Source organism: Tachysurus fulvidraco, chromosome 1, assembly GCF_022655615.1.
Source record: "Tachysurus fulvidraco isolate hzauxx_2018 chromosome 1, HZAU_PFXX_2.0, whole genome shotgun sequence".
Classification (NCBI taxonomy): Eukaryota; Metazoa; Chordata; class Actinopteri; order Siluriformes; family Bagridae; genus Tachysurus; species Tachysurus fulvidraco.
This window is the reverse complement of record NC_062518.1, coordinates 39,632,333-39,647,315: the sequence shown is the minus strand read 5'-3', so window position 1 is coordinate 39,647,315 and position 14,983 is coordinate 39,632,333. Positions and strand designations below refer to the sequence as shown.

Below are 14,983 nucleotides of genomic sequence, written 5' to 3'. Positions count from 1 at the left end.
GTGTGTGCCAGATTTACAACATCCTAAAAAATAATATGAACGATTAGCAGTAAAGTGGAATGAAGCTTTGGTTGTCTTGTTTCTTATTTAGAGCAGATGAGATGAAAATTGGTTGAAAGTGAATTTATTACACCACTGAACACCTGAACATGTTTTACAACACAGCATTCACATTTCTATATATTATTATTAGACTCATTCACAGTCTCTATTAGAATTAAACCTAAAACAGATCATACGATAATTCAAGTGTATAAACTCCTTCTGTTCATCAGTATTCCTGGGTTAATAATGATTTTATCTGCCCTCATTTTAACTGAACTTCAAGTAAAGTCAACAATGATCTATAAATTATAGCGTTTTAACGATAGACTGTAAAGGTAGAATAAAAGTAGTGAGAAATGTGTCCCTCAGCAGCAACAATATAATGGTATAGTGTCTGTGTGCAAAACAATCCTTGAAGATGAAAATAATTCATCTTAATTAGCGATGATGTTCTCACAAAGCCTCTCTGATAAGTTCTGAGAGCCTCTTGAAAGCCTGGTGGAAAAAAAGTGCAACCGAAGGTACAATACAATTAAGTGAAAAACGAGATCCTAAATACAACATACAAGAGAGATCTCATTTGAATACATAGTCAGACACGACAAATTATTTTATCTCTAATACATCTGCACCATAATTATTGGCACCACTGGAAACTGAGATCATTACTGCATACAAATCGGTTCAGGGTTTGTGTGAGAGAGAAAGATAGACGGAGGTTGGATGTGTTGGTGAGAGTGTGTGTGATTTACCTCATCAATTTGCTGTGGTGTGGAAAGAGAGAAGGCCGCTCTCACGTAAGGACATGGCTCTGAGCTGTGAATATTAAACACTCCTCCAGGCACGAGCAGCACCTAAAAAAAAGAAATGAGTTTAAAATTGTTGCTTTAAGGTACTGTATGTTTACTTTTTGCAGAATATTAACTTAACAATAACAATATTTAACAATATTAACACTGAGTTATGATGCAATTGCTTTAAAAACAGACTCACCAAAGCATGAAAAACACACTTGAATAAACAAATCTAACTTTATCAAACAGGAATTTCCAATCGAATTGCTAATGCAGTTCTTCGGATTGTGGCTAATTTAGTGAAACACACAACATCAAGGTGACGTGGAAGAGCTGAAGGAGTCTGTCACTGTAGATGTTTTTAAATTTTCTGAGCTTTTTACTGTGTGCTGCTTTGTACATGGACCAATGTAGTGTGTGTGTATGTGTGGGTGTATGTGTGTGTGTGTGTGTACTCATATGCAGGATTGTTGCTTGGACACATGATGAATAATTTCCACACAGACACACTCACACAGACAGAGACACAGGAACACACACACACAGACAAAGACACAGGAACACACACAGACACACACACACACAGACAAAGACACAGGAACACACAGACAGACAGACAGACAAAGACATAGACACCCACACGGACAGACACAGACACACAGAGACAGACAGACACACAGACAAACAGAGACACACACGCACAGAGACAGACAAACAAACGGACAGACACACAGAGACAGACAAAGACACCGACACACACACAGACAGACAGACACACAGAGAGACACAGACACACACATGTGTGGTTGCATGTGTGTGTGCACCTCTTTCTCCAGTGCTTTTTCCATAATAAGCTTCTGTGTGTCTTTAATGCCCTTAAGTTTAATCCACAGGAACATGCCAGCTGCTGGTGCGTGCCACTCTGCTACATCTATAGAAAACACAGAACACACACACACACACACACACACACACACACACACACACACACACACACACACACACTACTTTCAATTCATAATAATCCACTACAGCCACCAGTTTAGAGACAGCACCCTTACAACATGTAAGTACAAATAAATGGCTAATATTCTACTAAATACCAATAAATCAATGTATAAAACACATAACTCCAACTGCTGCCTGATTTATTTACAAATCTGTGTTCCTCTCGAGTCAGAGATGTGACACTGAGGGGTGACGTTCTGTCTAACAGGAGACAGAAACACACCTTGGAGCCACTTGTGTGCTGAAGAGAGCATGGCGTTCCTCTGGGTTCTGTAAAACTCCACCACACTGACAAATACAAAGACTAGTTACATCACAACATCTTCCTCAACATCAGCATTCCCTGTGACCATCTTCTGCTTTTACAGCACACACCAGAGCATGATGAAGCAGTCAGGTATTTAAAAGTGAAATAAAAGATGTTCAGGAGGAGAAGGGCTTGGCCCTGTGTACAGAACCACTCCCTGGCAGTGTGTGTGTGTGTGTGTGTGTGTGTGTGTGTGTGTGTGTGTGTGTATGATTGTCTGTTTTAAACCAGTTCAGCTGCTTCCACACTTACCTGTCTATATGCTTCAGGAAGCCCTCCTGTCTCCAAACATGCAGGAGCTCAGACACCATGATCTGCAGAAGGAGAGGAGAACACGAAAGAGGAAAGAGAAGAAAAGATGAGAGGAGAGGGGACAAGAGGGGAAAGTAAAAGAAAAAAGAAAAAGAAAAGAGAAGAGGAGAGAAGAAGAAATAGGAAAAAAAGAAATCAGAGGAGAAGAGAGAAGAGAAGAGCAAAGAAAAGTGGAGAGAAAAGAGGAGAGACAAAAGAGAAAATTAGGAAAAATAGAGAAGGGAAACAAAGAGAAGAGAAATGTAGCCTACTTGCTGCATGGTGACACTAATAATATTAATATATTCTGATTACTTAACAATATCGATCAAGCTTTTTTCATGTTGTTAAAACATTGTGCTCACATTTGCACTCTGATCAGCTGTGTGTTTAACAATACTGTAATCTATACAGGTCTTTCCACAGCGTACTGAAAAAGATCCAGTGTGTAGCATAAAATCCTGACCTTGTTTCTGCCTCTCTGGGGCTTTACTATACTGTATGTTAACTGCTTCAGCAGATCTAAACAGGAAGTGGTTTTGTAAGCACTCAAGATTATTTATAGCATGAACAGGTTAAGTAAAGTGCTTCATGAGCAGCCTGGTGCCCTGAGCTGAAGCACAATTCATTGTTTATTGTGATACTCTGCTTAAGTCACACAGAGAGAGAGAGACAGAGAGAGAGAGAGAGAGAGAGAGAGAGAGAGAGAGAGAGAGAGAGAGAGAGAGAGGTCTAGCCATTCACAGATACACTTATAGTACAGGAAGTGTCTCCTCCAAGCGTGTTGAACCAAAAAGACCAGTTTGACCAGTATAGAAAAATTTGTGTTACATTAACATGATGTCCTACACCATCATGCCTAATAATGATCTACCTAATGATTCTCATGTTGAGATACATACATAGTTGTATAGAGATGATGACATGATCTAACCTGGGTGAAGGTGCTGGTGTGCATTGTAGACGCTTGGATATGAAGGACCACACGATCCACTAACGGTTTCGGCCCTGTGACAAAACCTACCCTCAATCTGCAACACACAAACATCACACACACACACGCACGCACACACACACACACACACACACACACACACACACACACACACACACACACACACACACACACACACACACACACATCTATCTATCCATTTATTTATTTATTTATTTATTTAAATTAATTAAAAATTAGTACATTATTGTAAATACTCTATATCGTTGTTATGTTACTGTACTGCAACCTGTGTGTGCGTGTGTGTGTGTTATCGTGGCTGTAGAATAAAGAACAATTTAGTAATATCCAGTTTCTCTGCATCAGATCGCCTAGGACAGCTTTAGCTCACAATCTCTCTCTCTCTCTCTCTCTCTCTCTTTCTTCTCTCCTCGTCTCTCCTCCTTCCACCTGCATTATTCCTGGTGTGTCCAAACCCAGTGGAGCCACAAGAAGAACAAACACTTGTCTGCTCTGCACTGAGCTGCGACCTTCACAATACTGCTGCTTGTGTGTGTGATTTAATCCGGAGGTATCAGATTTCTGCCTGAATCTGTAGCTACTGTTGTCTCTAACTCTTACACAAAAACACTGTAGCAGTGTAGAGATTATACTCTTGGGTCTTTTCTCCTCAGCTGCTTCATCGAGTTACTGAGTAACACTGTTAAAAAGCAGAGCCCTAAAATCTCAGTCTTTACTCTGTTGTTTTAATTCATTAACTCTCTTCGCACAGTCTTGAGCTTGAATCTAATTTAAGTGACTTATTGCGACTTGAAGTTTTATCAAATATCTCTGTTAGCACAGTAAAGATAATGTCTAGACCTGGTAGTGTGTACAGTCACTCTCGCTTACACACACACACACACACACACACACACACACACACACACACACACACACACACACACACACACACACACACACATACCCTGATGACAGGATCTTGGAAAAGGAGTCAGTACGTATTACTCTCCCATCAACGTCCATAGAGAGAAAGGTAGGAGCCCACGGCTGAAAAATAAAAAAATAAAACACACACTGACTCCTTCCGGCTCTTAACTGTTGCCGATTGCCTTATCTGTTCAACACGAAAGGTTATCAGCTTGTGTAGATAAGCACAATAACGTGTTAAAGTCTAACCATATACAAATAAAATAAAAAGGCCAATAAATCAATCAGTACCTTTTCAAACTGTAGGAAGTAATATGGATCATCCTCAATGATAAGGAAATCATAAGCCTGTGCCAGCTGTACAAATAAAACACACACACAGACACATTTTTTCTATATGTATGCACATCCACAGCCCATATAAAATTACACAAAAGTATAAAATCAGTAACATTATCATTGTTATTTCTTGACCAGTGCTGTGTTTTTGTTGTTGTTGTTGTTTTTTCCAGGTAGATGAGAACTAGAACAAAAGCTCTACGGTTAATAAACATTTCTCTCTGGTGTGTGTACATGTACACAATAACCTTATCAGATTTACACAGTACAAGAAAATTTCTAGCTCTATATAAATCTGTCAATTATCAGATTCTCTAGCTTTCACATCAATAAAAGCCTTGTAGGAGAAACACCACCTGCTTTAAGAATTAAGCTGCTTTAATGTGAAAAGTGTCAAATAAAAGGTGCGTTCGAATGATTGATTTGTTTAGCAACAATACCGTATTGTCACCATGCATGTGCAGTGTTTACTGTATTCAGAGTGATGAAAGATCGACATGTTTATGAAATATTCATTGGGCTAAAACTGCAAGGTTTTTTTAAGATTGCTATAATAGATAGAATACTGAAAATAAGGCAGAAAACACTTTGTAGTTAGTGTTATGCGGCCTGATAAATAACAGGATCAAAGGTTCTGTGATCTCCTTCTCCATACTATTAACATGATTAATGTCACGATATTAAACATTTATAATTAAATATGATAATATTGAACATCCTATGAAGCAAGTCAGCTCTTGTTAACACTTCCATAATAGCAGCTATATACTATATATTATTTACGTCGATCTTTAGTTTCTTTTATTCTCTCTCTCGATGTTAAAAAGATCAAAATGTAGTTTGTGAATTTACTGAGAAAGCACAAAACCCATGGGAAGACTTTCCAGTGTCGGAAAAGTTAAAGCTTTTTAAAGTTAAAGCCGAACGTTACAAAGTGCTGACACTTCCAAAGACGCCAAATAAATTCCTTCATAGAAAACTTCACCATACGATCCGTTGCATGCACTTTAAATATGTTTATATGGGGAATGAACTACTTTCCAAGCTGCTGTTAATGAGAGCAGAATTGAGTTATACTGCATAGCTGCGGTGTAAAAGCACAACCTCATAGACTTTCTGTTTCCTCTCTGCAGTCATGGAGGCGCCTGTGGGGTTTCCTCCATTAGGGATGGTGTAGAGGACGCGGGGGACGTCGCTGCCAGGTTTCTGTGCATCTGCAGGATCCCATCTGGACAGCAGGTCTCTCAGAGCCTCTGGGATCATTCCATGCTGATCACTGGGCACGTTCATGATGTTACATCCCAGAGGCTGGATCTGTGGGTGTGGGTTAAATGATAAATGAGCTGCTCTGTGTGTCCTTTACAGAAAGGTTCAACTGATGGAAGAAGGTTACCGCTGCCAGAGTTCCTGAGTACGTCGGAGCATCAAGAAGGACGTTATCACCAGGATTGATGAGCATCTCAAAGACCTTTAATGAAGGCAGGCAGGCAGGAGATAATTAACCCTTTCAGATGCCTATCTTGAAGTCAGTATAACATAATATATTCTAATATATTGTAACATATAAGATACATAGCACTTGTGTATTGGGTTAAGATCAGCATGAGGAGCTTTAGCAGAGAGACAGCAATGCGTGCTCATGTATATGGGACAGATTGAGTACCTTGCAGAGGCCCTCCTGACTGCCAGTGGTGACACACAGGTCCATCTGCCCTCTCTCTGGGCTGTAGCATGCTGTGGGAGGATTGTGCAGCCTCTTCTGCAGCTCCTTCATCCATGAGATCAGCTCCGGAATGCTGAAGTTACAAAGACAAATACAATCTTGACACGAGCTTTTTCTCATTAACGCTGTCCTAAGCCAACATTAACACTTGTCCTGACCCAAACTTCAGGGTAAAAAGCTCACCTTCCCCACTTTCAGTGTTGGAATGTTAATAGAGTCTTTATAATATGTCTATTACCTATGCAAAAAGGATCCACATTTGCATGTTCTAAAGTTTTTGTTCTTTTTCAGTTGAAAACTTGTAATACTTGTTTGAAAAGATGTAAAATTGCACATGACTTTTTATTTTCCAACTTGCCTTTCCTGGAGTTGCTCTACATTACATTGTGCATATTAGGGCTGCACGATTTAGGGAAATGTCATATTGCGATTATTGAGGTCAATATTGCAATTGCGATATGCGATTGCGATGTAATAAACAAATGGTATCATGAGTCAACTTGCTTGCTTCTCAAGGAAAATGCACACACAGATTACTGATAATGCTGAAATTTGTATTTCTAAACTCAAACTAGCAACAACAGTACATTTGCTTTTAAGCCTAATTATTGATTTTGATTATGATGTGATTGTGACAGGGGAAGAGGTTTCAGGTTGGGGGGTAAAGAGTTTTTTCTGTCACCACTTATGAATAAGAACCAATATCAAGGCTATAAAACTTGTCAAAACTCCGCGAATCACAAAAGTATCAGTGAGAAGTTGAGAACACACGTTTAAGCAGTGCATACACTCGAACTTGACTGCACATCACATTTTTTTACTTTACTGATACTGCATTTAATCATGATGCAAAGACCAGTCATCGGGACATAAGCTGTCATGTACAATAAAAGCGCAGCGACAGGAAATAACATTTAACATAAAAAGCCGCCTAGACGGTGGACTTGCACTCAGGATTATTTTTATTTATTTTTTGTTTTTTTGAGCGGCATGTGGACGAATTTTTTCTACGCACACACTATTTTATTTCTTGATAACAGACCGCTGCTAACTATAACACACCGTTGCCATGAAAAACAGAGCGTTGCCATGGACACACAGGATTCTAACCGTAGAGATGGAGCGCACTATTTTCTTTAGCGGAAGCAATACAATTGTTCAGCAGTTTCGTGTTGCGGCCACAGGCGTATGAGACCTGTAACTTGAGCAACAGCGGTGTAGTGTATGAAATAGGCAAACAGCTTTTAGAGAGAATGGGTTGTCATGTCCACACATGCATGTATTTATTATTTATTTATTTCATAAAATTGCAGCATTTTGCGTCATATAATCACACAGGCTTGATATCGCGATTGCGATATGATTAATCGTGCAGCACAAGTGCATATTGAGATAATGTTTTATCATTTGATCTGTTGAACCATCTGGCAGATGTTTTGCATTTAGACAAGATAGGTGCCAGGTAGAAATCATTTAGGACCTGATGGAGATCTTTACACTCTAAAGAACTCATGAAGAATCTTTTTATTTTTGCTATGCATTTAAAAGAAAGCGGTCTCAAATTAAGTTTTGTGCTTCAATGAAGAATCCAGTGTGAAGACCACTTCATTCTGGATGTTACTAAATATCCAGAGATAAAAGCTTTTCCGTGGACAAATAAATTCATGAATTTAAATGATTTAAGATCAAAATAATGATGCTGCTTCCTGGGATTTTTTTTTTTTTTTGCAATAAATGCACATTAACGAGCTACTGCTTATGATCAGTCTGTCTGTTGCTGTATAATGTTACAGCCGCCTTCATATTTAAATGCAGTTCAGTACTAAGCTTTTTAAATAATTACACTCTGAAAGGATTTGGCAGCCCGGGTGTCAACCAGTGTGTTAAAGAGTTGAAGCAATGATCAAACAGATTTACCCAGAAGAGCCAGAATACTGTAAAGCCCTCTTCATCAAAGTCTGGTCAAACAGGAGAGTTTCTCCAGTCTTCATCTGAATGGTGGCAGAAAGGAAGGGGAAAGTGTTGGGGTTTGGGGCTCCACCAGCAAGAGAGATCAGGCTTGGGGGAGAGCGTTGCTGCAGCTCCGCTGGACAGATGAGACACGGCAGTGAATAATAGAGCAAGACTTTTTATTTGTTGCCTTATAAGGTGCAATATTCAATTAGGTTTATTCTTCAATTATACAAATAAGCTGAAAGATATGAAGAATGTGATTAAAAAAAGCATTAAAGCATTGACTTAGGAAAACATTTATTAAGTTTGCTGAAAAACACAATTTTTTCGACGCTGCCTCATGTTATTCATTTTATAAACAGTCTACAGCCCACAGACACCGAGGATGGAATTTTATGAACATAGGCATTCAAAATTTCAACCCACCTTTTTTTTTAGAGACCTTAGGGGTCTTGGGGGGGTAGAGTACACTTACCTAATGCACAATTACATAAAGATCTTTAAAATGTTTACATTGATTTCATCAATTCAGGCATTAGTCAGTCATGTGTGTCTGTCTGATGGAGCATGTCTTACTCAGGATGCGGATAGGAGACGGCTTCCTTGCCTTACTCACAGCTGTCAAAAACCTAGAGTAGTTCATGATTCCTAAAAAAAAAAAGAGGATACAATGACCAAAAAAGAGGGTGATCGGTTTTTCTTATCTATTATTGTAACCAATTAGTAGTGCCAGAGAGCATCGTGTCATGAAGATTAGAGGAGAATATTATTGCAACACTGATTATTATAGGCATGAATACTTCCTGCTGCTGACCAACTCTATGGAGATGCAGATTTCATTTTCCAACAGGACTTGGCCCCTGCACACAGTGCCAAAGCTACCAGTACCTGGTTTAAGGGCCATGGGATCCCTGTTCTCATTTGGCCAGCAAGAAAAACAACCTGACCTTAACCCCATAGAAAATCTATGGGGTATTGTAAAGAGGAAGATGCGACATGCTAGACCCTACAATGCAGAAGAGCTGAAGGTCACTATCAGAGCAACCTGGGCTCTCATAACACCTGAGCAGTGCCACAGACTGATCGACTCCATGCCATGCCGCATCGCTGCAGTAATTCAGGCAAAAGGAGCCCAGACTAAGTATTGAGTGCTGTACATCTTAATACTTTTCAGTTGGCCCAGATTTCTAACAATCCTTTCTTTGTATTGGTCTTAAGTCAGTCTGTGTGTAATAAATGAATATAATACACAAGTTTCACTTTTTGAATGAAATTAGTTAAACTTTTTGATGATATTCTAATTATATGAACAGCACCTATTATATATATATATATATATATATATATATATATATATATATATATATATATATATATATATATATATATAATATTCAAGTAAGCACCATATAGTCAAATATATGCCGCATATAGTACATAATACATTAAATTGTGCATATACAATGTAACAAGCCACGTTTCATTATTACGTATATATATTATATATAATATATATATATATTTAAAACATCATATATCATACGTGTACATATATTGAAAAACAACGTGCTAAATACCTCAAACCAACACTTAAAACCACGTACACTAAACCTAAGCACATACTTACTAAGCTGACCTTGCGTGTCTTCCGTTCACGGACGCAAAGGTTTATGGGTAATGTAGTTCTTTTCGACCGCACACGGCATAGAAAGGCGTAGATTTTGGACTACATTACCCATGATATGTAGAAACGACTCTTGTAAATTCAAATAAAAGACTCTAGTGTGGTTGTTGTTGCTATCGCAGTGCTCTATAATAATAATAAAAAAAACAGAGTTAAAAGTAGAAGGTAAAAGGAGTGTGAGTGTCTTTTTGAATTTATTTGCAGTGTGATCCATTTTAATATTTTTAATTGTAATGAAAGTTTGTGTCTGACTTACTTTATGTTTACGCGGTTAGCCCGTTAGCTGTAGCACTGCAGATAGCAAACACTGTGTAAGTAAAACCTTTAACATGTTGGCAGTGTGGATCAACTGAGGTTTTATACAGTAACGTCAATGGGAAAGAGGAAGGACATGATGATCCACCCCAGGTTTTTTGTAGGTGAGTGATCATTATATATTATAGTTACAGGACAACAGTTTACAGATAAAGCTGCTGAACTCAAGTTTATTCATTATTTGTACAGTATGAAAAAACATTTACACACAGACACACTCACACATACACACACAGAGTGAGAGAAAGAGACAGATAGAGAGAGAACGAGACAGAGAGTGAGAAAGAGACAGATAGAGAGACAGAGAGTGTGAAAGAGAGAGTGAGGGAAAGAGACAGATAGAGAGTGAGTGATACAAATAGAGAGAGAGAGACAGAGTGAGAAAGAGACAGATAGAGTGAGTGAGAAAGAGAGAAAGAGACAGATAGAGAGAGACAGAGATTGTGAAAGAGAGAGAGTGAGAGAAAGAGACAGATAGAGAGAGAGAGTGTGAAAGAGAGAGTGAGAGAAAGAGACAGATAGAGAGTGAGTGATACAAATAGAGAGAGAGACAGAGTGAGAAAGAGACAGATAGAGTGAGTGAGAAAGAGACAGAGTGAGACAGAGACAGATAGAGAGAGACAGAGATTGTGAAAGAGAGAGAGTGAGAGAAAGAGACAGATAGAGAGAGACAGAGAGTGTGAAAGAGAGAGTGAGAGAAAGAGACAGATAGAGAGTGAGTGATACAAATAGAGAGAGAGAGACAGAGTGAGAAAGAGACAGATAGAGTGAGTGAGAAAGAGACAGATAGAGAGAGAAAGAGTGAGACAGATAGAGAGAGACAGAGAGTGTGAAAGAGAGAGAGTGAGAGAAAGAGACTGATAGAGTGTGAGTGATACAAATAGAGAGAGAGAGGGAGAGACAGAAAGTGAGAGACAGAGTGAGGGGGGAAAGAGACAGAGAGAAACAGATAGAGATCAAGAGCATTAGAAAGTTTGTACAAAAGCAGTACAATTACAGTATATACTATAACATGGTGACTAGGAAGGAAAAGCTTATAGACAGATAATTGCACTACAGTTGTACAGCTGGAGCAGAGAGAAAACTGAACAGATCAGCCTCAACTATTTTCTTTTAAATGTTTTCCTAGTTTGCTGGTTTTAATATCAGTAAAGGTCAGTGTATGGTTTTAATCCAACACCCACATTAGCTTTCTAACTTTATCATCTTCAGATGAATAACTGTGTGTGTCCTGGTGTCACTACATTTATATTTACATTTCAGGGTTTTGTCAAAAGGCCTTTTTCAGAACTAATTACATTTATTTCATTTATACAGTTTAACAGTTGAGGGTTAAGGGTTTGTTCAGGGGCCAGTAGTCAGGCATTTAAACCACTGCCGTAAAATCAGGGATTTTCAGAATCTCAGACTGCAGTTGCAGTTATTATAACAAGCATTATGATTGCACCAGAGATTCATTCATTCATACAAACAAACATGCAAACAAACCACTTTATCCTGTTCAGGGTCACTGTGGATCTGTCCTGGAAACGGGGTATTAGATGGGAAAACACCCTGGATGTGACACCAGACAATCTCAGTGCACCGTGCACACAAACCCATCACACAATTATTCAAGTAGTCAGCGAGGCGTGGCGTCTGTCAGGTGGTTTAGGTGCTGGACTAACGATCGGAAGGTTGCAAGTTTGAATCCCAGGTCCACCAAACTGCCAACACTTGGCCCCCTGAGCAAGGCCCTTAACCCCCAGTTGAATAAGATGAGATACAAATGTGTCACTCTGGTTAAGGTAAATGAGATCATCACAACCGTATGCAATGTAATAATAACAGTACCAGTTGAATTTAATTTGTATAGTGCTTAATAATGGACAATGTCACGATATTTATTTACAGAAATATATCAATTCAGTAAGTAATCTTTTAATGAGCAAACTGGAGGATATGATATGAGAATATGTTCCTTAAGAGGAAACAAACTCAGAAAGGGAATCTATCCATCTATCTGAGCATTAATAGAAAATAATTTAAGACTCTTTATATATTTTTATTTGATATAAATAAAAGTTTGGCTGGTGTATTATAGAAGCCTGTTGTCTTGGAACTCGTATGATATTTTACATTCCCAGCTAGGGGCAATTTAGCATAGTCCATGCACCTGCGAGGAACCCAGAGGAAACCCACACGTGAAACTCCACACAGTCTAAAAGTCTGAAGCTCAAATCACTGCCTGCTGCACCTCCTTGCACTTAAAATGTTATGCTGTTGTTTAAATTTGCACAATCACATAAATGTCCTTGTTTATTAACTCATTTGAGCTTAAAAATCAGTTAGCAACAGCTTGATCTATGGACCTCAGACATGAAAAATTAGCTCCTCCTGGATGAACAGTGTAAATGTGAGCAAAGTTCAACCGAAAGATTGTATAGTTGACTGGATTGTGTGTTGTTGTTTTTTCAGGGGATGATGATGAATACAATGCTCACAGGAAGAAGCACAAAAAACACAAGAAACACAAGAAGAAGCACCACCGTGACGACGGCCACAGCTTCTCATCTGAGGCTCTGGAGTCAGACTCCGGCATCGTGCCGAAGCCTCCACAGCTGAAGCTGAAGATTAAATTAGGAGGGCAAACACTGGGCACCAAGAGGTAAGGGATTTGTTTACTTTTCTTCATTTGATAAGAACCGAGACCAAATGCAGTCTAGTCTAGGATTGCATCAACATCTGCTCGACTGCTGGGATCTGATGATAAATGTTGTTGTTTCAGCGTTCCAACCTTCACGGTGATCCCCGAGGCTGTTCGCTCGATGTCTCCTTTGATTGTGGACAGTGATGATGACGAGGACTCTGATGATGAAGACGACGAGGACGACGATGATGACGATGATGAGCCTTCAGAGGGAGTTCCTATTGAGCAGTATCGTGCCTGGCTCGGTGAGTCTTTAGGTTTCCTCATTCTAAGTGAGACACTTTTTTTTTCCCATTGAGACAAAAGGGCCTTTTTATGGGCATTTGATCGTTTTAGGTATCACCGGATACTTTTTTCAGCTTTCTCCGGTGCTTTGATGTACAGCAGTTTATTTGTATGGCTTGCTCATTAGGGATAAATATAAATAAAAACGTTTAGCTTTGAAAATATTATACATTTTTTTTTATTCTTGTCAATTGTTAAAAGTGTTATACAAATACAATTGAATAGAACTTTATGCATGGAGATCTTTATTCCAGTCAGCTTATTATACTTACCGCATGCTAGGTCTTGTAAAAAGGTTTCCGTAATATATAAGCAGAGTGTCCCAATGTTTCCGTGGTGTTCCAGACGAGGACAGTAACTTGGAGCCTTCTCCTCTGCCAGACATGGACAACGATTCGTTTTTGGAAGGCCCCATGGATGAGGAGGAGAAGTGGCTTGATGCTCTGGAGAAAGGAGAACTGGATGATAACGGAGAGCTGAAGAAGGAGATAGATGAGTCTCTTCTGACTGCCAGACAGGTATAGTGTTAGAGCATTGCAATTTTTTCTGGCTACCAACCAGGCCAGGTGAACTTGTGCTTCTTCCTGACATGAGAAACCAACCACATTTTTTTAAACTGCTGCTCAGGTGGTGTCACAGAAAATATAGCTAGACAGATCTGCCCTCTTCCACATAAATGAGCGTACAGATGCCTACGATTGGCTGGTGTTGTTGTGATTGACAGAGTAGACACAGAGTATGCCCCTCCCTCCCACCTAGAGAGCATAGCTTATTTAGCTCTCTTGACTCTTAGTGATGACTAGCTTTATTATGGTTTGTATTAATATACGGTGTGGTTAAACTCTTGTGTTATGCCACATGGGAGAGTATTTTGCTTTTTTCCAAAGGCTTTTGTCCGTAATCACTTACACAATTATGTGTTTTATAAAGTTCTAATAATGTCCAACCTACTTGTGGCTTGTTGTTCATCAGCTGCTTGTTCTGTGTCATTAACGTTAACAGAAAGCACTGTTGCACAAGCAGCAGATCCAGCCCCTCTTCGAGCTCCCCATGGGCTACAAAGAGAAGGAGCTGACGGCCGAGATGCTGCAGAAGCGGGAGGAACGAGCCCGCAAGAGACGCCTGCAGGCAGCCAAAAAAGCTGAAGAGAACAAGAACCAGACCATCGAGAGGCTCACAAAGACCAGCAAGGCCAAAATCAAGAGCACAAAAGAGCGCAAGGCCAAACAGTTGCAGGTGCCCATGGTGAGGTACCTGGATAACGCTCAGGGGGCAGTGATCTCTTTCCCGGTCGGAGTGACCGCTCCGGCATCTGCCCCACCATGTCCACTTCCACCTACTCCTGTGAGCTGCGGTGTCACTGGCTGCTCCAACCTGAAGAAGTATTCATGCTCCAAGACAGGAACGCCACTCTGCAGTCTGGATTGTTACAGGAAGAACTTAATGCTCATAGAAAGTGCATCTTAAACCTAAAGAACTCAAATGGATGTGGGTTAGAAACCTTGCACTATTGAAACAGCAGGATTTATGGATATCTGTCTTAATACAGAATCTGGGATTCCAGAAATCAGTTTTTTTTTGTTTTGTTTTTGTTTTTTTTAGCTCCCTGTTCCCAGTCGACTTTCCACATGAACTTTCTAGGATGGACGTCCTTCCCAGTGTTAG

At 39.5% G+C, this 14,983-nt stretch overlaps 2 protein-coding genes across 8 annotated transcripts in view; one reads left to right on the top strand and one right to left on the bottom strand.

The window, feature by feature from the left end:
* Positions 1-108: 108 nt before the first annotated feature.
* aadat (aminoadipate aminotransferase) lies at positions 109-10,101 on the bottom strand. 5 transcript variants are annotated; one of them, XM_047812022.1, is made up of 15 exons: positions 9,973-9,991; positions 8,922-8,993; positions 8,772-8,820; positions 8,310-8,478; positions 6,333-6,465; positions 6,063-6,137; positions 5,774-5,983; positions 4,622-4,687; positions 4,368-4,450; positions 3,380-3,476; positions 2,407-2,468; positions 2,071-2,135; positions 1,664-1,770; positions 798-899; positions 109-540 (listed from the first exon to the last, which is right to left on the bottom strand). In XM_047812022.1, exons 4-15 carry the CDS (start codon positions 8,381-8,383, stop codon positions 499-501), a joined length of 1,116 nt encoding a protein of 371 aa, XP_047667978.1. In that variant the 5' UTR covers positions 8,384-8,478; positions 8,772-8,820; positions 8,922-8,993; positions 9,973-9,991; the 3' UTR covers positions 109-498. The 5 variants fall into 5 exon arrangements, with proteins under 5 accessions (XP_047667978.1, XP_047667983.1, XP_047667967.1 ...); XM_047812027.1 differs by lacking the exon at positions 9,973-9,991 and adding an exon at positions 9,923-9,972; XM_047812011.1 differs by lacking the exon at positions 8,772-8,820 and having other exon boundaries at positions 9,973-10,101.
* ino80b (INO80 complex subunit B) overlaps positions 10,090-14,983 on the top strand; it is a 5,469-nt gene continuing 575 nt past the window's right edge. Inside the window, exons 1-6 of one of the 3 annotated variants that reach the window (XM_027178186.2) lie at positions 10,090-10,205; positions 10,369-10,448; positions 12,802-12,991; positions 13,112-13,278; positions 13,664-13,836; positions 14,321-14,983. The exon at positions 14,321-14,983 is cut by the window's right edge and continues 575 nt beyond it. In XM_027178186.2, the coding sequence (XP_027033987.1) occupies positions 10,403-10,448; positions 12,802-12,991; positions 13,112-13,278; positions 13,664-13,836; positions 14,321-14,785 (1,041 nt within the window). In that variant the 5' untranslated portion in view covers positions 10,090-10,205; positions 10,369-10,402 and the 3' untranslated portion in view covers positions 14,786-14,983. Of the gene's footprint in view, positions 10,449-12,801; positions 12,992-13,111; positions 13,279-13,663; positions 13,837-14,320 lie in introns of all 3 variants that reach the window. The other 2 variants (XM_027178185.2, XM_027178187.2) reach the window with 2 other exon arrangements.